This window comes from Lissotriton vulgaris, chromosome 11 (assembly GCF_964263255.1).
Source record: "Lissotriton vulgaris chromosome 11, aLisVul1.2, whole genome shotgun sequence".
Classification (NCBI taxonomy): Eukaryota; Metazoa; Chordata; class Amphibia; order Caudata; family Salamandridae; genus Lissotriton; species Lissotriton vulgaris.
This window is the reverse complement of record NC_141699.1, coordinates 136,753,776-136,776,848: the sequence shown is the minus strand read 5'-3', so window position 1 is coordinate 136,776,848 and position 23,073 is coordinate 136,753,776. Positions and strand designations below refer to the sequence as shown.

Sequence of the window (23,073 nt, the reverse complement as noted above, 5' to 3'; positions counted from 1 at the left end):
ATAGGCTCTTGAAGAGGGAGATTGATTGTTGCCCTTGTAAGAGGAGGATGGATTCTCTGTAGATACAGTTTTGGAGCAGCCCCTATAGAATGAGCGACGAAAGGAAGGCAATTGTAAGGCTCCCATGGATTTAGCAACTTCGGTGTCTTTTTTCATCTTTTCAAGTGATACATCTACAGCTGGCCCAAAAAGATGTCCTTTATCTAAAGGTTGAATAAGACTAGAGGTTTGAACCTCAAGCTTGAACCCTGAAATCCTTAGCCAAGCAAGTCTACAGAGTAATAAACTAGTGTTTACTGCCCGATCGGATGTATCTGCCTGATCTAACACACACCTGATATAGGTATTAGTTATTAATTTGCCTTCTTGAATAAGGTCACTGGCTAGAGTCTTATGCTCATCCGGAAGGAATTCAATGAGCTTTTCGAACTAGTCATAATAAGCTCTATCATACCTTGCCAACAGTGCTTGGGCATTGGCAATGCGCTAATTATTAGCCGCTTGTGAGGCGATCCTTTTCCCGAAGCATCTAATAATTTGGATTCCTTATTAGGAGGAGGGGCATCCCCTGTTTGAGAGTTAGCTCTCTTACGAGCATTGGAAACGACCAGAGAGTCTAAGGGTAACTGGCCTTTGATATACACAGGGTCATTAGGTACAGCTTTGTATTTTTTCCCTACCCTGGAAGTGATGATCCTAGCTCTTACTGGGTCTTTCTCTGTGTGTCTGAGCATCGCCTTTAACATTGGTAATGTTTGTGTAGCCCTTTGAGATGAACTCTGTCTCAAACAAAAAATCCTCCTTTAAACTGTCCTTATGAAGCTCTACTCCATGATATTTTGCAGCCCTATTAACCCCTTGCATGCTGATGACGAACCCCAGCCGTCATGCACTACGGTGCTCGTGTGCTGATGACGGCTGGGGTTCGTCATGGCCCGCCCCTGTTCATTTGTTTGCCGCACAGCGGCGGAAACGGGCCAGCAGCGAAGGGGTTAAGGAGCTCAATGTATCCAATGTTATCTGGAGGTGAAGGCCTGGATGGATATAAGTCAGGGTCATTATCTTGAGGGACATTATAATTATCTCATGGGCCAGGATCCTGTGGTGGATAGTCCTCTATATTCCCATCCCCTTTACCATGTGGGTCAGGTGAGGTTGGTGTAGGGGAATGTGTAGGTGTAATAAGCAATTCTTCATGAATGGATGAAGAAGGGGAAACATAAGGAGGAGAAGGGTTAGTGGCCACTTTTTTTTTTCTTTAAAGGAATGTGGTAGTCATCTGGTAAGCCCATTTTCCTCTTTTCAAGAAGTTTAGCGTGACTATGACCAGTTTCGGGATAAATTAGGATTTCCTTCTGTTTCAGATCCGCAGGATCTTCAATCCGAGGCTCTTTATTTGCTGGACTTTCTTTAGATGCCGGTATTAGCGTCGAACGTTTCGGCTCCGAAGTTTTTGGCTACCAAGATGAACAATAGTTACTTACCTGTAATCTGTGGTTCTCCAGTATTGGTGTCTTTCATAGATTCACATGCCTGAATCATTCCCCGTCGGAGTGGGAGTCCCACGGTACATAAAAAAGCAATAACATACACATAACCAAAAAACCTTGGTAATAAACAACCAGGAAGTAAAGTAGCCTTAAACTACAAGAGCAAACAAATTCACACTCATGACTATCAGTCATTTTGTATAGTCCAAACTGCAGCCAATCAGGCGACAGCACCCACTAGAATATTCTACATTACAATAAACTGAGAGGCTCAGGCTCTCAGATTTTATCGCACAGGAGTGAAGCTAAACATCATAGCCAAAGAGCCTCTGCGGGGAGGTGGGCGGGTTGCATGTGAATCTATGAAAGACACCAATACTGGAGAACCACAGATTACAGGTAAGTAGCTATTGTTCTTCTCCAGTATTGGGGCATCTTTCATTGATTAACATGCCTGAATCAGAGTAGATAGCAGTACAAACCACAATGCTCGTTAGACACGCTTTGTATCACGGTATATATGTAAACATGCATCACTTGCAGTGTCCAAACAGTAATGTTTGGTGAACGTGTGCCTGGTTAACCAGGTTGCCGCTCTGCAGATCTGATGAAAAGGCACACCAGCAAAGAGAGCGGTGGAAGAGGAGACCGCTCTTGTAGAAGGTGCTCTTGGCATGGAGCGTAGAGTCCTTCCCGCCTGTTGATGACACAGACTAATCGTCAAGGACATCCAACGAGCTATAGTCTGTTTGGATACAGCGTAAGCTTGACGTAGCCTTCCATATGCTACAAATAGCTGATCTGTTTTCCGAATTGTTGCAGTTCGCTGCAGAAAGAACTTGAGACATCTCCTGATGTCAAGGGAATGCGAAGCTCTTTCTGCCGCTGTTTGAGGATTTGGAGAAAATGTCTCCAGAATTACTGGTTCATTAAGGTGAAAGTCTGAAGGAACCTTAGGCATGTTGCTTGGATTGGACCCAAGCACCACCGAATTTGACGCGAGTAGTAGAAAAGGTGACTTAATCGTGAATGCCTGAATGTCGCAGACCCTTCTTGCCGATGTCCGCGCCAAAAGTAGAGAAACCTTCCACGAAAGGAACTTAAGATCCACCTTATGAATAGGTTCAAAGGGGTGACGCATGAGCTGAGCGAGTACCACAATTTAATGCCAGGATGGAGGCAGACGCCGAATAGGAGGAAACATTCGAAACAGTCCTTTAAAAAATTGCTAAATAACTCTAGTGGAAGAGAGTTAGAGCCATCCTGACGAAACCTCGATATAGCTTATGAAAATACTTTCAACGTGGAATGAGATAAACCCGACCTAGCCAAATGAAGAAAGAACGTTAAGCTCTGTTCTGGCTTGGCATGAATTGGATGTAAATTGGCAGAGTGACACCAGTCGCAGAATCCCCACCATTTGAGTTTGTATGTCTTAATCGTGGCAGGTGCTCTAGCATTGGCTAAAACTTCTTGGCAATCTGCAGGAATATCGTGCGAACTTAAGGTGTTGAGGAGCCAAGCTGCCAATCTCAATGAGGCTGAGTACGGGTGACAGATTTGACCCCCCTGAATGGTCAGAAGGTTCGGTATTGGTGGAAACTGAATGAAATCGCAGAAGTTCAGTGAACCAGTATTGGCAAGGCCATCTGGGAGCAATGAGGATGAAGTAACACTGCTGTCTTCATTTTGCCAATGACTCTGGGAACCAACGGAATCGGAGGAAAGGCGTATGCATATATCTGGGACCAGGTCATCGGAAGCGCATCCTGCTAAGCATGGGCATTTGCGGTTCTGAATTGTTGCAAACAGGTCCAGATAGGGGTGACCCGACACGCTCGAAAGGCTCGGTCCAACGTCGGTTGATGGATCTCCCATTTGTGACTTGATATGTAGATCTGCTGAGAGAATCCACTTCAACATTGGAAATCCCTTGAACAAGAACCGCTGAAAGATTGATCTTGTGACCCAGAGCCCAGTCCCAAATGTCCTGGGCTTGCTGGGAGAGAAGGGCCGATGTTGTACCGCCTTATTTAAGTAATGCATACTTGTTGTTTTGTCTGTCCGAATTAGTACCGAGAACCCTTGGATGATTGTTCGAAAGGATTTCAAGGCCAAGAATATGGCTTGGAGCTCCAGGAGGTTGATGAGCCACTTCCTTTGTTGCACATTGTTTACAATTTTACATTCCACTTTCCGTTGACAGTCATTCCCTAAAGGTGTGCTTCCCCATCCTTCGAGGGAGCATCAGTGGTGATGGTAAAATTTGGTACTTCCGCCAGGAATGCACATCCCTCTTGCAAATTCTTTATCTGAGTCCACCAGTGAAAGACTTCTCTCATACAAGGAGTTATGCGAATGTCGAACGACTCCGAAACCTGCAACCATTGGAGGTTGAGTTCCTCTTGTAAAGGTCTCATTCTTAGACGACAGTTTGGTATTAGAGGGATGCAGGATTAGATCATCCCTAGAAAAGATTTGAACATTCTAACTGAAACATACTCTTTTTCTTGCAATAGGCGAGCCATCTTGCAGATTTTGTGTTGTCTTTCTTTTGAGACGAAAGCCTGAGTGAGATGGGTATCCAGTTTGGCTCCGAAGGATGACTTTCTTTGAGACGGAATGAGATGGGATTTTTCGAAGTTGATGGAGAGACCCGGAGACTGGAATAGAGACAGGCATTTTTGAACATGTGTGCTTGCTGTTGCAAAAGAACTGGCTTTGATAAGGCAATCGTCCAAGTATGGGAAGATTTGACTGCCCTCTAAGCGGAGATGTGCTGCCACCGGAGCTATAACCTTCGTGAAAACACGAGGCGCTGAACGAAGTCCAAAAAGGAGAACTTTGAACTGAAAATCCCTGCCAGCCACTCAGTGTCTGGGGAGAATCGGCACATGAAAATAAGCGTCTTGAAGGTCAAGAGTGGCCATGTGATTCCCCAATGAAAGAAGCTGGAGGACATCTTGAATTGTTAACATTCGGAAGGTCAACTTCTTTAAGTATTTGTTGAGGGCGCGCAGGTCGATGATGGGACGTCATTCCCCCGCTTTTTTCCTTAGGAGGAAAAATCTTGAGTAAAAACCTGTTCCCTTTTGCAAGTAAGGAACTTTTTCGATCGCTCCCTTCTGCATCATTAATTGTATTTAGGGGAACAACTCCTTGATATGAGCTGGAGGTGGGCCCTTCGGAGGAGAATTAGGGGGAATTTTGACAAATTCTAAATTGTGTCCTCTGGCCACTATATCCAGGACCCACTGGTCTGTAGTAATTGGGAACCAGTTTGAGTAGAATCAGGATATTTTTCCTCCAACGTTTGATTGGGGGGAGGGTAGAGATGGTGGCAGGTGGCATGTCCCATTGTTTTTAATTGGAATCTCTTCCGCTGTAGAAGGACTTCTTTCTGGACTGCGTGTAGAAATTACCCCGCTGTCCGTAAGACTGTTTGTAGGGATGATATATCTGGTTGGTTTGAGAGGTTTGTTATGACTTCTGCTGATTGTAGTTTCCTCTGTTGAAAAAGGATCCACACACCCTTTAGCCCCTCGAAAGGACGACTTGCGAAACTGAAGGCTACCCAAAGATCTCGCCGTCTCAGTGTCCTACTTGATAGCCTGTAGGGCCTCGGCAACATGCTGGCCAAAAAGAAACTCTCCATCAAAAGGCATGTCAATTATTTTGGTCTGGACCTCTTGGTGAAACGATGTGGACTTTAGCCATCTCAGTCTCCTCAACACAGCCGCAGCCGCTAGCTGTCTGAACCTGTAGATGCCACGTCTACTGCTGCGTTGATCATTTCTGCTGAAGCAAGTTCACCCTCTCGCAATATCTACCTTGCCTCAGATCTCGCAGGTTCTGATAACATCTCAATATAGGGGGAGATGTCGGACCACATTTGCCTGTCGTATCTCTCTAATATTGCTAGGGAAGCGCGGCACGTACAGTGGTTGTTGCCATTGTGGAGACCTTTTTCCCGATGGAATACAAACGTCTCATCTCTATCAGGTGGAGCAGAAATAGGTGAAGAGGGGTTCCTGGCCCGTCTTTGCGCAGCTTGAGCGACAACCGAATCAGCCTTAGGCTGTCCTATTAGGCATGCAGGAGAGTTGTCCAGTGCCTTGTACTTCTTGTCTAACCGGGGAAATACAGCCAGAAGGGAATTGGGTATCGCCATCATATTTAAACCTTCGTTCCATATGAAGTCAATGATGGGAATAGTTTTGCCTTGCCTTCGCGGTTGATCTTTAAAATCATAAAGAAAGCACTAATCTTTCTTGGTTTCCATTGGGATAAGGAATCTTTTAGTAGCTCTTTCCATCAGGAGATGGAAGCCTTTGATGTCTACTAGAGGCGAATTAGCAGCAGCTGGAGCAGAAGGTGGTGGCGTCTCAATTGGGTATTCATCCCTCTCCGACAGACTAGATTTGTCATCCACCTCTACTTCCGCTCTATCCTCATCCGTGGTGTTCGCTTCTTGAGAATGATGAGATGGTGCTGGAGAAGGTGGTCTTGGAGATTTCAAAGAGGATGCAGAGTCCTGAGGCATGGGAGTGGATGGGAGAGATCCCACCGACTCTGATGGAGGGAAACGACGATAGTAATTGTCCAACATGTACTGCAAATTATTACGAAGGGCCAAAGGCATTTGTGCGGAGGGCACCGTGGTAGGAGCTTGACATACAGATTCAGAGAACTGTTCCTCGTCTGGATCTTCCTCTTGATATTTCATAAGCAATTCAGATGGACTTGTAGCAGTGCGGAACCTGTCGTCTACATCAGATTGTTCATCGGAATCCAGAAATTGGTCAGGCAACTTAAGTGGTGATAGAGCTTGTTCGAGAAAGTGGCTCTATATGTACTGGTAAGTAAACAAAAGAAGAGTGTCCGTCAGTGTGGCGTTAAAAAAAGGGGGAACATAGCACGTAAAATATGAGGCCAGATGTAAGTGGTCACAGGACTGGACCAACTTTCAAGAAAAAATAATTGATTTTTTCAGGAAACCCTCACTCACCCTAGTTGTGACATGCTTCATCATCGGGTCCACTAGAGAGATCGAATACCTCCCCAGTGTGCTGCGACGCCAGGAGACTGCGGAGCAGGTTTTGTGAGAGTGAAAAAAGTTAAGTGTGATTAAAAATGTCTGAGGTTGTCCCAAAAAATCATTTATTAGCTGGTCAACCCGACATATTAAAATTAAATTGACTATGTGCAGGGAAACGAACCAAAAGAAATACTGGTGTTTCCCTGTTAGGGGAAGGTCAACATGTTTCTGCCCTTTAGGTGTGTGAATTTACAGGGCTTCCATCAGGACCAGTATGCGAGTGTTGCCTCAACAGGTGTGGGCGCGCTAAGGCCCACCCTGCCAAAGGCTGTGAAAGTTAAAAATAGCACTATGTGTAAAAATGGTGCGTTAAAAATACAAACCAACAGGCTGGGGGATTTACCTCTTTTGCGAGGAGCCTAGAAGTCTGTAAACAAATGATAGACAGACAGACAAAAACACACAAAACATATAAACAAAAAAATCAATCATTATTGATCATGTTTTTTGGCCATTAAACTAATATTGTGGCGTGATACGTGCTGACAAACCTATCAATGGCCGTGGCCGAGATGGATGACAATGCAGAATAGTAGTTGTGCCCAATAACCAGGGTGATGGGCCTCAACTAGAGCCAAATAAGTGTAATCTGGCACAAGGCGTTGCACAATTGGTGAGGCAATGTAAATGGAGGCTTGCAGTGCTAAGTCCATCCGTGTGGGAAGCCCAGTGGCTGCCCGTAATTATAACACTACCTGTAGTATGGCGGCGGAGAAATAATCCCCGAGGTGTAGCGCAAAAAACAGAGCTACGTTGTGGATACTAGTAGCCCTGCTGGCCGTGGATTTGAGTACTAATTAAGCACGCAAAGTATTGAAACATAAAAGTGAAACAATCCTCACTTGTACTGGACCAGAATAAGGAACAGTGTGTATAGTGTCCACAACCCCCAGAGGTTAAAGCCAGGTGTGACCTTACTCTCTAAAGTAGTAGCTTGGTCAAGGAGTAAGGCAGTGCCAGAGGACAGTGTAAAGCATTTGTTGTAAACACTCAGTCAGCGAAAGGTTTCACACACTCAAAGACTGAACTCCAGGCCAATTGGTTTTATATCAAAGATATAGTTTTATTTTTAGAACCAACAGGGATTCAAAATATACTTCTCAATATGAGAGGTCTCAGATGAGTACTTGCAGAAAGGTAATAAACTTGGTAAACACAATAGGTACAGGGGTTGCAGTAGGCAACACAATTCTACACACAATTTAGCACTGAGCTCAATGGGTTTTTCTATATAAACAGTTGATTACTTTGTAGATTACTTTGGTAGTTCCAGGACTGGATCCTAGATTCAGTCCTAGGGTCTAAGCTGAAAACAATTTAGTAAAAACTTTTTAGTTAGTGCAGTGATTTTTCTGGAATATAAAGCTATTTTAAAAGTTCACACTTAGAAACTTTTCAACAGAAATCTGGCAATGTTAATCAATGGGAGAAAATTCAAGTTGCAGGTAAAGTACGATCTAATTACTTTTGTAATCCAGTACTGGGCTCCTAGGTCCAGCACTGTTGTCTCAACTTAAAATAGGTAAGTAATTACGTTTCAGTATTTGGTATGATTTTTAAAGAATATTTCAAGTTTTCAAAAGTAGAAGAAATGTCATAGAAAAGCAGACAATGGATTCCTATCGAGAAAATACAGGTTACTATTACACCCGATAAGGATTACTTTTGTGGTTCAGTACTGGGCTACAAGGTACAGTGCGGGCTTCTCTTGATCACAGGTGAGTACTTCAGAATTCGGAATTCGGTTGATTTTATATGAATATTTTAAGTTTTCAAAAGCGGACACAAACGATTTTTCGAGTCAAACCAGTCAATGATACCCAATGGCGGGTGAGTTAGTTACCGGTTTCCAGGTGAGTACTCGGTTGGTGAAGTTAAGGTTCTGGGCATAGACTCAGGGGTCCCCCAAGGTCAGGTAGGCACAGTTAGTTCACCCTCAGCGGCACAGGGGCAGTCGGGTGCAGAGGTAGTTAGGCCTAATGTTATCCAATGAGGGGCAGGGCTAGCAGGCCACACGGCTGTGGGAACTGGGCTCCTGGTCACTTGCTCAGGGAAAGGGAGGTGAGAAAGGGGGGGGGGGGGGGGGAGTAGGATAGGGCAAAGGTGGCACGGCCAGAGGCAGTCAGGCAGGTGGGTGCAGGGTGCTTTCGAGCCGTCGGGCGCTCAATGCTATTCAATGGGAAAGGTAGCAAAAGAACGAAGGCTGCAGGCTCGGGGACGGTGACTCCTCAGGGGTGACCACCACTTCGAGAGGTAAGTTGGGATCTTGCAGCATAGGTAGGTACCCCAGAGGAAGGCACAGGGGGCTATCGGGTGCAAGGGTGTCTTTGGGTGTCGGGAAAGCTTACCCTCGGCTAGTCGCGGTTAGAGGGGCCCCTAGTTCAGAGTATGCAGGCATCATCTGGATCGTCGAGGAGGGTCTTTGGGCACTGGACTTCGGGTCCCAGTCGCCGGGAGGACGTCCTCGTGGTCTTGGATCGCTCGGGCACGGGCCTGGCTTGGCGGGTGCTGAGTGGGCTGGTCCGGAGCTTCCTGGCTGGCACCAGGGGTGTTGTCGCAGCAGAGCCTCTGCTGATGGGAGTCCTAGTCTTTGAGAGGGTCAAGGTAGGCAAGTCCTCTCGTTGTCCCAAGGTTGCTGTCCGCAGGAGTCGCCGGGATTAGGCAGGAGCAGGTTCCAGAATCAACAGGCCGGTAGGGCTGGGGTCAAGTCAGTTGTTGTCGTCCTGTTAGCAGCTGCACAGTAGGTGGTATTCTTCTTGATCTTCTTTTCGTATCGGAATCTAAGGAAGGAATGTTCAGGGTGCCCCTAAATACAAAATTTAGGGGCGTTACAGATAGGGCAAGGGCAGGGACCAATAGGTCCCTGTCCTGGGGTGGGTAAACCCCCTAGACTGCTCCTCTCCTGTGGGAAGGGGTCAGGAGCCCAGCTGTGATTGGGTAGGGCTCCCCATCTTCAAGATGGCCGGAGCCCGGGTCGTTCTTCACCTCGCCTCTACCACCTGAGGGGTGTGGTTGGCACAGGCTGGCACACTCCCCTGCCTGACGTAGGGTTTCCCGCCAGAGTGGGGGTTGGAACTGGTAGGGGCCAGTTGCGGAGTACAGCAAATGGTCTGGAGAAGCTCACAGAGGTGGCAAGCCTTTGAAGCTTCCCCCTGCCAATCCTGGGGAGGAGACCTAGCACCTCGCCCAGGATGTGCTTTGTTGCAGGTCCAGGAGAGCGGGGGCTCTCCACCCAGGGGTCCAGCAACATGTCTGCTGCGTGGCAGCCTCTGCAGCCACTCAGCCCAGACGTGGATTGTAGGTTAGGTTTTCGGGGGCATCTCTAAGATGCCCTCTGGTGAATTTTATACTAAATCTCACACTGGCATCAGTGCTGGTTTAATGTGCTGAGAAGTTTGGTACCAAACTTGTCAGTCTTCAGTGTAGCCATTATGGTGCTGGGGAGTTCGTAATGACAACCTCCCAGCACCATATACTCTTAATGGAATCACTGCACTTACAGTGCCCAGGAATGGCCCTGGGTACTGTGGGGGCACAGGGCTAATGCACCTGTGCCCACATCTCTGGCATAGGGCACCCAGTTAGAGGGGTGACTGACGTATGCCAGGGAAGTGGGTTCTGGGGGCATGGTACACAGGGATGTGTGCCATGTCGACTCTTTGTTTAGTTCTGTACTCAGACACTCAGCCTGCAAAGGCAGTGTGTGGGCATCAGGGTACAGGGTCCCTGAGGGTGCACAATAAGTGCTGCAGCCCTCAGGGATCTTCTCTGGTCACCTTGCCCTGGGTACCAATCTACTAGGGGATGACAGGTGTCCAGAGATGCCAATTGGGTTTTAGGTTCAACACAGTTTTAGGGAAGGAACACAGGCCCTGGGCACACGATTGGCAGGAGCGGACACTTAGGCAAAGCACATCAGCAGTTCAGAAAAAAGTGGGGGCATACCAATGCAAGAAATATGGCACTTTCTCACAGCTTGTAATGACGAGCCACGTTTTAAACAGAGAAGGTGTCGTAATCGGTTGGGCAAAAGAGGCCGTAGATGGTGTGGAAGACCATACTTGTCGTTCCGTACACGTTAATAAAAGTGGCATCGACTGTTTTGTCGTTGACGGTGCAGTCGTTGATGGAGATGGTGTCAACGAGACAGTTAACCTAATCGATGGTGTAATCTTCGACCATGTTTGACGACGAGGCATTCTTCGGCCACAATGTCTTCGTCAACGAGGCATTTTTCGCAGACGATGAAGCTGTCGATGACAAAGCAGTCTTCGTCGACAGTGGGATCTTCGACGTCGAGCCAGTCTTAGTCGACGGTGGGGTCGTCGACGTCGAGCCAGTCTTCGCCGACAGTGGGGCCGTCGACGTCGAGCCAGTCTTCGCAGACGGTGGGGTCGTCGACGTCGAGCCAGTTTTCGGCGACGGAGTACTCATTGATGGAATCTTACATACCTACGTTATCAGCGACGGAGCGTCGACAATGGAAGGCATTATTTTCGCCGACGAAATAGGTCTTACCACAACAGAGACCAGTTTCGACGGTGAAGAGGCTGACGACATGAGCATCTTAGGCTTAGGTGATGAAAAGGGTACTGTCGACGTTGAAGTGGTGTCGACGATGAAAATCAACGACGAGGGAGCCAACGACGAGGGAGCCAACGACGAGTCTGCCGACGGCGTAGTCTTCTTCTTCTGAGGAAAAACCTTCTCAGGAAGCCTCTTAGATGCCAAAGACTTTCCAGTCTTTTTAGGGGGCGATACAGAGGATTCAGAAGGTGGAGAAGCTTTTTTTGCAGAAGGCAAGCAGAGCCCTTGTAGGGCTGAGCTTTCCTGAACACCTTAGCCCCAGTGGAAGATAGATCTTTCTCAGCCACCCTCTTTCTTGAGGATACAGATAACCCTGAAGCCACACTTCCCACTTCAGATAAAAGGATTGTCCTGGTCTTTAATCTTCTGTAGCCACAGAAGAAGGCATCCTTCCCTGTCTCTGAGGGTCTTCTGAGGGAAGGTCCTGTAGATCTTACACTCTCTCACCTCATGATCAGGATAAAGGCAGTAGATGCACTTTTTGTGGGGATCTTCTTTAAAAAGCCGGAGCTTCCCACAAGATTCACAAGGCCTGAAGAGATTTTTTTAGTAGATGACATCTTAGATGAAGAAATCCAGTCAGAAAAGTGAAGTAATGAGCAGAGCTCAGGGAGACTCCCTTCACACGACGTGTAGTAGAAAATCTGAGAGCCTGAGCCTCTGGGGAGAACATTCTGGTGGGTGCAGTTGCCTGATTGGCTGCAGTTTGCACTATACAAAATGACTATGATAGTCATGTGTGGAAGTTTTTGCTCTTGCAGCTTAGGGCTACTTTACTTCCTGGTTGTTTATTACCAAGGTTTTTTGGTTATGTGCATGTTACTGCTTTTTTATGTACCGTGGCACTCCCACTCAGACGACGGGGAATGATTCAGGCATGTGAATCTATGAAAGACACCCCAATACTGGGGAGTTAGGTTTACGCGATGGTGGCACGGAAACGAGAAGGTGTTTCACTTTCGACGCCGAAGGTTTTGGGTCAGCACCGGCGTGGGGACAGGTAGATCCCGAGCCGAAAGGTTGAGTATGTTTTGGTGCCTAGCCCGAAGGCAGGGTGCTCGAAAACATCTCTGTGCGAATTTGCCCAAAGACAGAAGAGGGACCGGAGCCTTTTTCTTATAAAGGAGAGTATGGGAACGAAGTCTCTATAATCCGGATCCGTTGTCCCGATGTGAGGTCTACAGCTCATATGCCTCGAATATAAGTATATATACTAAACTATATACTGAAGTAAATACAAGAGATCTCAAATGACTGACCTAAAAAGGGCATTATTAGAGTACATAATATGTAATATATAGGAAATGCGATAGTTCTTTGCAGCCTTAATGAGGCAGTATAGTTAGACAATGCTAACTGGGGTCTTTCAACTATTTCTTTTTTTTATACCAAACAATGTTGCAGGAAAGAAGCAGATTTATGCATTTGTAGAAACTGTGGCATCATTTACTTAAAAGATCAAACAACATTCTGCCAGAATTAGGCATTGCATTTTATTGCTTAATTTATTTCTTGTTGTTTAAGAAATGCTTTGGGGTCCATTGTTGCAGATAACATTTATAAAAAGACAGTTAAACATCCAAAGGAAAAGATAGGGCGGGCCAGTATTAGAGAAGCACAAACTTATGCTAGTTTACAACCTGAAATTAAAAAGGTTAGTGCTGAGAAATTATGCTGTAGTGTCTAGTGCCTCTGTTTAATGCTTTATTTCCCTTTAAATTCTTGACAGGACAAGATTCGTAGAAACTTCTTTTTTAAACCGGTTTTCCCCAGTTTTTCCCCAAGCAGGCCTAGGGTTAGATACCTTGCCAAGTACATATAACCATCAGAGTCAAATTAGCAATTCTTCGTGATTAATCAAGTTAGAGATTTTCCAGATTGCGATTCAATTGCTTACTTTAATTTGACAAATTCCCCATAAGAGGCTGAGCAAACCACTCAGAATTAATCTAGTGAGAAACAGAAATAATGCTAAGAGAGCAGATCTGAAAAAAAGGACTTTATTAGGTTTTAAGGATTACAGCAGACTAGTCACCAACTTTACCTCGCTAATTTTTTTGGGCAAGGCAGCAACACTCTTCAAATTCCTGTCAGCCATTAAAGTCTAGTCCACAGACATTTTGGTTCTTAAAATGTTTAATGAATGTTTGCTTAACTGCGACACCTCCAAGGCACAAATGAAATGTACTATTATATTGACCCTGCATTGTTCTTAAATTACAAGGAAAGTGTAAAGCTAAAAACCTTGCAGAGATTATCTTCCGCTTTGAAATATATATTCACTTGAATGACAAGGTATTTATAGAAGAAACGTAGGTAGGCAAAACGGGCATCAAGCAAAACACATAGAATTTATCATTCCAGTTTTTAAACAAGGGCACAACTCCTTAAAACACACATTGCCAAAATTATTTTTCACAAGTAAGCAGGTTATGGATGCAAGTCATGCAGTCCTACAGAACACGGACTAAGAAAATTAGATCACTGAGCAATTTCTGAATTTGTAATTCTCCAAATAAAAATGGTTTATGTCACAGTCTCAGAATCCTACTTAATTTGATCCTTTCAACAGTAAGTGGCACTTTACAATTTACACATTGAACGTGCATTATTTTTGGCATAGAACAAAACAGTTTGCAGACTTACTTTTCCATTTTTAATTTCTTCTCGCGCCAGCTGGACCACCCTTTTAACTTTGGATGCTATGCATAGATATTTGAAAAACCTTTGGTGGGCTGACCAAAACTGACCCCACATTGACTTTTTCATTCGTTGTTCAGCATCAATTAGATCAGCTGCTTGTTGAAATTTCTCTCTGGCCAGAACCCACTAGAAAATCGGAATATACCAGTCAAAGCACAGAAAAGTGAACAAAACTAAACATAAATCAGCTGAAACACGAATGAATTCAATTAACTGTAAATCTAGATCTCGAATAGCCACCAAATTAATAACCATGGCAAAACATGATGCCTAAACACTATTAAAAAAAACAAAGAATTATGACCGCCTACTGAAGAAAATAATTTTCCTTTAACTCATTCATGCTTCCTGCACAGTGGGTGACAGTATACACTCACCACCCCACTGTACTATTATGCACATTTGCACTATACAGAGGATAATGATTTAAAAAGTAAAGCCATCTGTGATCAGAACCACGAGTCCAAGAAGGAAGGGGTCATGTGAACATACAGCACTACACGATATAAACAGATGCTTACTGGGTATGTAGCATTTTCCATTTGTAGCATGTGTTGCTGTAGTTCTGCATAGACTAAAGCAGTACCCTCCTATAAGCCTTAACTACTAGGTTAATGATGCAAATGTGTGGAATAAGGTACTCGGGTCCATGAGGCCAACCATTGCTTGCCGTTTTAGGTCTAGCAAGAACACCCACACAATAGCACCTATTAATTGCGTGTTGGATGACCATGTAGCCTCCTAGCATACATCGGCTAGGAGAATGATCCCCAAGAAGGCAGTGGATTCAGCCTTCTTGCGAATAGAGTAAGCCCTAGGTGTAACAGAAAGGTTTCTTTTTGTTTTATGATCGCAAGTTTGGATTCACTTAACTAGCCACATAGCAAAACCAACTTTGCAAAACCCCATTAAGTGCAGCCCTTTGCCAAAGGCCACAGACATCAGGTATGCCTTCAAAAACATTTGGTTTGGTCAATGTAATACATGAGATTGTGCTTTATGTCTAGGTTAGACAGCGCTCTCTCTACTACAGAGTCAGGTTGGGGGAAAAAAGACAGCTCTATGATCTGATTAAAGAGGTAGGAACTTCAGGTTTGTCCTAAGATCCTTCCGATCTGCACTATATCATGAGAACTATGACCTCCGCCCCAACCAATAGGTGTAAGCTCTGGATACCACTACCAAGCCTTTTATTTTTATTTTTTATTCGTTACTCAGTTTGTCTAATTTTTTATCGCTCATTTAGAAAGGTTTGTATAAGTGACAGCGGAATAAAATATTCACCTTATTGTACCTCCTTTTGAGATTGATGTGGCCCCCCTCACTGATCCCCGGCCTTGATAGGGCTATCCAGTATTTTTCATGTTAACCAAATCTTTGACTTCCATGGTGTCGTCCAGTCTTTTCATGTCAACAGACCTTTGACTGACATGGTGTACACTGTTGTCCCACTAGACTGCCACTGTTTACATTTTCTGCTTTCAATTCCATAAGCAGAGCTGGCCGTGTGGTACAATGTGGCTGTAGAGGTAGAATGTATCTCCCCCATCAGGTAACCCACTTTTGCCTTTTGAATGACCTCATGTGTAACTTAATTCTCAGGGGGCCAAAGCATTATTGTGCCCTGTGACATTTCAAATGCAACATAGTTATAGAAGGCGATGTTTATATTTTTCTTTTTTAGATGGAGATGGTGTATTAATCACTCATCATGGTCGTGACTCCAACGTATCAAGTCCAGTATAGCCATCTGATTATTTTTATTGATTTCATCATTGCATGCAGAGACATGTTTTGTTTACTGCTTCCTGAAGAATGCCCAAGAACTCCGGTTGGAGCCAATTAAAGGTAGAAACAGGTTGACCACTTAGAGGGTATATTTGCTCTGAACCCCTTGTCCTCTTACCTTTTAATCCTATCCCAGGGTACCACTGAATAAAGATATGGAATCCCTAGAGATAGTTTTAACTTTTCATTTATTTTGGTTTTGCACTCTGGCCCTCACTCACTCACACTGCTTAGAGGCATCCCCCACTTAAAACACCTAAGCTCCTCTCCACCCACTGCTTCAGGTGGAGAGTTGTAGACCACATCTGGGACCTTGCGGCCCCGATGTGAGGAGGGAGCTCTATGATAACGCAGGTCAACCTAGGGTGAGTGAGGGTTCTCGTCTTATAAAGGAATACTTTTCCTTAAACAAAAAACCCCCAGCTCAATTAGAACGTATCTTTTGTGAGTTTCTTGTCCTAAGTTCTACCATGTCCTTATGAACTTGTACTCACTAATACGGCGTAACAGTTATCACAATGAAGAAGGCTACTTTCCAGGAAAGGTACTGGAGCAGACAAGAATAGAAGTGTTCAAATTGGGGACCTATGAGTCTGGTAAGCACACTGTTAAGGTTCCATATTGGCACTGGTTGGACCCTATGAGAAATTACTCTCTTAAGGCCTTCCATGAACATCTTAGTTACAGCGATTTAGAAGAGGGAACAATGTTCCTTGTTTTCCATGTATGCAGCCATAGCAACTAAATAAAGCCTTACTGAAGTGTAGGTTAGAGCTGACTTCTGGAGTTGGATTAGGTAGCTGATGAGGACTTTGACAGCAGGTCTTACAAGATCTACTTGGTGATGCAATAGTGAACAAATAGTTTCCACTTTAAAACGTTGCATGCTCATGTGGTAGGTCTACAGAACCTATGCAGGATGTCCATGCGTTCCTGTTGGAAGCCCAAGTAACCAAATTGTAAGACCGTAGGCATCAGATCTCTAGATGGAGTTGCTTGGGATCTGGGTGCCAGGCTTGGTTTCTGATGAAAAGGTACAGCCTGTTGGAAAACCTCCTGTGGGGGCTGTTCAACATTTGCTTTAAGCCTAAATACCAGGGCTTCACAGTCAATTTGGGAGCCACCTGAATGAGTGTGTGATTATGTTTGCTTCATTTCCACACCAACTGTGGAAGATGGGGTGGGGGAGAAAAGCATTGGCAAATATCCCTGTCCAGATGATCATTAGTGCATTGCCCATGGACCGAGTGGATACTTGGAGGTGAGGTTTGGCCATTTTACGTTCTCTGGTGTAGCAAATAGATCTACTTTGGGAGTGCTACAGCCCTGTAAATACTGGTGTAGGACCTGCAGGTGGAGTTCCCACACTTGGACTTGTTGATGCTTCTTGCTTAACAGGTGCACCAGATGGTTACCCACATTCCGAAGGCACTATGCAAGTAGAATATGGTAATGATTGGCCCAATGACAGTTTGTCTGAGCCAATAAGGAAGGGAGAGTGAGTGAATGCCCCCCTTATTCTGAAGGTCATGTTGTCGTCCTGACCAGAACTGCTTTGCCCAGACTAAGCGGTAAAAAGGCTATGAGGGAGAGGCAGATGGGCAGAAACTCTGGTTAATTGATGTGCAGGTTTTTTTGAGCTGGAGTCCATATATCCTGCACTGTAATGTGATCGAGGTGAGCTCCCCATCTCACTTGGAAGGCCTCCATGGTAATGGTGACTTGAGGAACTGGGTCTAGGAAAGGCGTGCCCCACAAACTGTTGTTGCAGTTTCACTACCACAGACAGCAAAGCACACTGGCCGTTACCTTCCATCTGACCCTCCACTTGTGACCATTGTCTTGAGAGGCACTGTTGCAAATGACATAGATGCAGCCAGGAGTGGGATAAGCTAGCAATACAGGAAGCCACTGTGTCCCAGCGGCACATTATGGTTCTTACTATGAGGTGAAGTCATGGCTGAAAAAGAAGTACAAGCTGGAAAAAGGCAATGACCCTTTGAGGGCATGGGCAGGCCTTGTTGGTGACTGAATCGGTCTAATCTAATTTTGGAAGTATTTTCCTCATGCAGTTTAATAATGAGTGTAAGTAGTGTAGGGGGCATCCCCAGTTCTTGTAAAGTTACCCACAGTTTGGCACATGGCACAAGATCAAACGCTGACTTAAGATCAATGAAAGTGGCTTACAGACTACCCTTGCCCAAACTCAAAAATAAAATAAACACTTGATCAATAGTACTTGTATAACCCCTAAACCCAGCTTGCACTGGAGATAAGACATTAAATTCCTCATTCTACTCTTGCATTTTATTAAGCACTAAGCACCCCATTACCTTCTGTAGGCAGTCAATTAAACTGATGGGCCTATAGTTCCCTGGGCATGATTTGTCCCCTTTTTTATAAACCAGAATAATTTCCGCTCCATTCAGGAGGTTGGGACAGAGGCTCCCTGGGCAATGTCATTGGACAACAATGGGATAGATCAGCACCATCTATCCTTGTCATACAGGAATACGTCCCCAGGGATGCCATCGGGGCCTTTCTTGGCATTATGGTGTCGAGTGCCGCTTCCACCTCCGCCCTGCTGAAGTCCCCGTCCTGATAGAATGATATGATTATAGTACCCACTTCCTCAACTGTACTTGCAGCATATTGGGGTTTGAAGTGGTTCACCCAGTCAGTGTGTGTCAGTTGATTTTGGGGCTGACTGGCCTGCCCTCCTCTATACCATTTATATACATTCCAGAACGGTTTGCTGTTTTCATTGCACAAGCCTCCCTCAGTTCCTGCCTTTTATTGTCGTCCCATGATCTCTTCGCCTTCATTTGGGTAGCCCTGTAAACATGCCTGGCTCTCCGCACGACCAATGGGTCACCTATTTTGATAGCATTCCCCCAGATCCACACATGCTTGACAACAATCCAATGGCCATCTTTCCTATTTGTAGCCTTTTTATTCCTACCCTGCATGAAGAAATGAGAACTCAAGTGGGTGAATAGATTGTTATGGGTGCAAGTAGCTTATTCTGGTGTCAAAGAATTTATTACATAGACCTCTAGCTCGCTTACAGCACCATCCATACCCCTTGCAATGCTTTCCAGCAATTCAGGCATTTCAACTACTTTAGCCCATTTGAGGCGTCTCATATTGTTGGATAGAATGACTTCACCAGAAGAGTACTTATTTCCAGTTTGGTTAGGTATATTATACTTTGTCAGATCCAGGGTCACACAGGGGTTTGTGATCACTTTCTACCCTGTCAATGACCAACATATGTCTAAGGGCATGCCAGAGTGCCAAACTAATCAGAACATAATCTATCTGCTTGCACAGTACCCATTGTTGAATGTTTTAGCCCCCAATCTATCAGAAGCCCGCAAACCCTTCTCTATACAAAGGGAGTTGATTTGTATAGCCACATCCGTCCACCTGGGAATTTGGTCCAGCTCCAACTTAGAGATACCCCACCTAGCATCTTCCTCATCTGTGAGATTGACCTCCTCCCTAGTGAGGGGGTCAAATGCTGAATTGAAATCCCCTGCATCTACAATGTTTGAGGTTTCCTGGTGTGGATCAAGGAGTTTGTCAAGGGCCACCAAACCCCGACTTCTTTCCTCTGGTACCTCTCACATAGACGTTGTAGATGTCCATAGTCCACTGGGAGCCCATGGTCAATCTAACTACCAGTATGTTATTCCACTGCTGGGGAAGAACATAAATATTTAGCCCTAGGTTTTGCCACACCCAGACTGTCAACTGCCCCCTTCCTTTAGTACCTTCAGTGATGTCATGAGTGATGTCACTGACTTTGTCATGAGTGATGTAATATGTGACGTCATCAGCAATGCATTGCACGCGAAAGTTATAGTGAGTCCAACTAACTATAACGTGGGAATTTCAATGGTTTTATGCGGGTAAAATTTCCACCTAACTATAACTGGTTTGAAACCTATGGTTTTTTCAGTGAATTTAATAGGTTTTTTAAATGCAATCTTTTCAGCATGAAAACAAAACTATCTACGCGTTTCAGTGCTCCCGGCACCTTGCTCACGATCGTGAGCAAGGTGCCGGGAGCACTGAAACGCGTAGATCGTTTTGTTTTCATGCTGAAAAGATTGCAATAAATCTAATTGTGGAATTCAGAGGGAGTGCGCCCAATTCTTTCGTGTCACAGCGAAGAAGTGTAAAATATACACACATTATATATATATATATATATATATAAATAACATGCCCATATTAGTGATTGTAAGCATCTAGATCTAAAACTTTTAGCTAAATACAAATTAATACAACAATCAAGTAGCAACATCTGCACTGAGAAAAATACTTTGCATCTTAAATGTCCATATAAATCCTTTTTATTGCACGTCCTTCTCACAGACACTTGAAATCATCTTCAGTTTTCATGATATTCGGATCAAAAAGAACAAGTTACCAACGATGAATCTGTAATAGACATATGTAGTTATAGATTCCTTATCTTTGTAATTACCCCCAGGCGTCAGAATGGATCCGAACATTTTATTCTTCAGCAGTACCCATACGCGTCGGTTGGTGGCGTAGGTCGACTGTCAGTCGTTGGCATTGTGGTCGCCGGAATGACGCTGTGGTCTCTACTTGGATGACACCCTGCGCACTGACGTCAGTTCGGACAGGACTTTCCACACCAGAAGTGCAGAGCCATGCAAGACACTGACCACTGGTGCACATAACTAGGGCCCTGGAAGGGAGTCCCTATCACTAGAAGTCCGTTCTCAGAACGGGGAGGATGATGGGGCGAAAACGAATCTATAACTAATGTTTGTTTCTCACAGATACATCATTACTGAAGTTAAGTAACTTCTTCATCTGAAAGAGACTGTATTTCTAGATTCCTTACCTTTATAGTGGATACTACGGCAATACCAACTGCGGAGGTGGGTCTGCGAACCAAGTTCACACTAGAAAGTCCTGGAGAACAGAAAGGTCAAAGTAGCCATCTCTCTGGACATGGCTGTCCAGGAAATGATGTTTAGTGAATGTGTGCAAAGATGCCCAAGTGGCCGCCTGACAGATGTCAAGGAGTGGGACTCCATGCCCCAAGGCAGTAGAAGCTGCTGTCAACCTGGTGGAGTGGGCATGCAGTCCCACTGGGGCTTCCTTCTTTGCTAAGGAGTAGCAGATTTTAATGCACAGGACAAACCATCGAGAGAGTATTTGCTCATCCCGACCTTTCTTGGCCAATCAAACAACAGAGTGGATTGTCCACCTGGAAATCTTTTGTGTGGTCGGGATAGAAAGACAGCGCACATTTAGTGTCCAGACGGTGGAGTCTCTCCTCCCCCTTGGAAGGGTGTGGAGCTGCATAGAATGTGGGTAAAGTGATGATCTGTCCTATAAGGAAAGAGGTAACAACTTTGGGAAGAAAAGAGACTTGTTCGAAGGACTACTTTGTACGGATGAACAGCAAGAAAAGGAGGTCAGGAAGACAAAGCCTGACGCTCACTCACTCTGCGAGCAGAGTTGATGGCAACAAGGAAAGCGGTCTTCAGAGTGAGGAGCCTGAGGGAAAACAGTTGTGAAGAGGCTCAAAGGGAGCACACATAAGATAGGTTCAGACCAAGTCCAAGTCCCACTGGGCATTATGTACAGAGAAGGAGGAAAGAGGTGAGTAGTCCCCTTTAGAAATCTATTGACAATAGGGGACTTGAAGGAAGGCAGATATGGCCAACAGGTAGCTTTTAAGAGTGCCCAGGGAAGAGCCCTGCTGGGGAAAATAAAGTATATAGAAGATACCCTCCGAAAGAGGGGCAGAAAGGGGATCCAGTGTCTTTGCTGTGCACCACACCACAAACGTGTTCTATCAGCAGGTATATACAGTCTTAGTGGAGGGACACCAGGCTGCCAAGATGACATTACAGACTTCAGGAGGAAAGTCAAAAGCTGTTAACTGTTGCCGCTCAATCTCAATGCAAGGAGGTGGAGGCTGGACAGGTTTGGGGAGGACCTTCCCCTGCTGGTGCAACAGAAGATACCCCTGAAGAGGCAGTCTGATCCGAGGATCGAAGGCCATGCTCAGTAGCTCTGGGTACCAAACTCTTTGTGCCCAGTCCAGAGCCACAAGAATAACTTGGGCCTGGTCGCGCTTGAACTTCAGCACTCTGGGCATAAGTGGTACAGGCGGAGAGGCGTACAGGAGGCCACAGTTTCACTTGCGACGAAAAGCGTAGCTGAGCGAGTGACGCCTTGGAAATTCCAAGGCGCAGAAATGCTGACATTGCACGTTCTCTTCGGTGGTGAACAGGCTCTCACCGCCATTGATGGAGATCTTGAGCAACCTCTGAGTGAAGACGCCATTTGTGATCCACCAGGCACTGGCGGCTGAGTTAATCCATCCTGGCGTTCAAAGAACCTACAAGGTGTTAAACCACCAGAGACAAGCCCTGATGTTCCAGACATGTCCAGAGACGAAGAGCCTCTTGACATAGGATCCACGACCCCAACCCGCCCTGCTTGTTGCAGTACCACATGGCGGTGGTGTGGACTGAACACCTGCACCACCTTCCCTTTGAGAGAAGGAATGACTTCAGAGCCAGACGAATCGCTCGGAGCTCCAACAGGGTCATATGGAGTCTGGACTCCGCTGGCGGTCAGATGCCTCAGATTTCAGCCTCTCCCAGATGGCTGCTGTAGGAAGGTGGATATCGGACTATGGTTACCCCCAACTTTTTGCCTAGTGTTTTGCTGGTTTTCGACATAGTTGGCCTAGGATCCTGCTATCCAGGATCTCAGGCTTCCTGCTCTCTCTGTTAAAATGGACTCCATGTATCGTAAGGTACATATCTAATTGGTATTCGGTCACTCTTGTAAGTCCTTGTACAGTGTACCATAGGAACCCAGGGTATAAGGGCACCCAAGGGCTACCAGGGGCTGCAGCATGTATTATGCCACCCCTGGCTGGTAACACAGCTGGGGCAAGGTGGCGTAAACACCCTTTGCTTTAGATATAGTATACCTATATCTAACCCTAAAATGGACACATACTCCTATAAGTCACTCCTATGGCAGGCCTTAACAATCCTGAAGGCAGAGTGCTTGGAATTATGTGAGATGGTGCTCTAGCATGACCTAAGCCTGTCTGCAGCTTTCGGAACCAAGTCCTTTAACTGTTTCCATGATAACGCTATACCATATACTCTTAAGTGCATTATAATCCTCACGGTTATTGCTAACTTTGGCATAGCATTATCAAAACATGTTGAGTAAGGTGTCATACGAATTGGAATACTACCCCCTCGCCAGTTCTGGCGACTGGGGTAGCATTCCACCCTTTTAGAGGAACACAACATGTATGTAACTGTGAACCCCGGTTAAAGTTAACCCGAGCCTCAGCATCACAAAATGGATGCTGCCACCACAGACACA

At 45.4% G+C, this 23,073-nt stretch overlaps 1 protein-coding gene across 1 annotated transcript in view; it reads right to left on the bottom strand.

The window, feature by feature from the left end:
- The window catches only part of SBNO1 (strawberry notch homolog 1), a 946,695-nt gene that overhangs the window by 689,036 nt on the left and 234,586 nt on the right, over positions 1-23,073 (bottom strand). Inside the window, exon 9 of the mRNA XM_086942451.1 lies at positions 13,822-14,004. Coding sequence (XP_086798577.1) covers positions 13,822-14,004 — 183 coding nt within the window. The remainder of the gene's footprint in view (positions 1-13,821; positions 14,005-23,073) is intronic.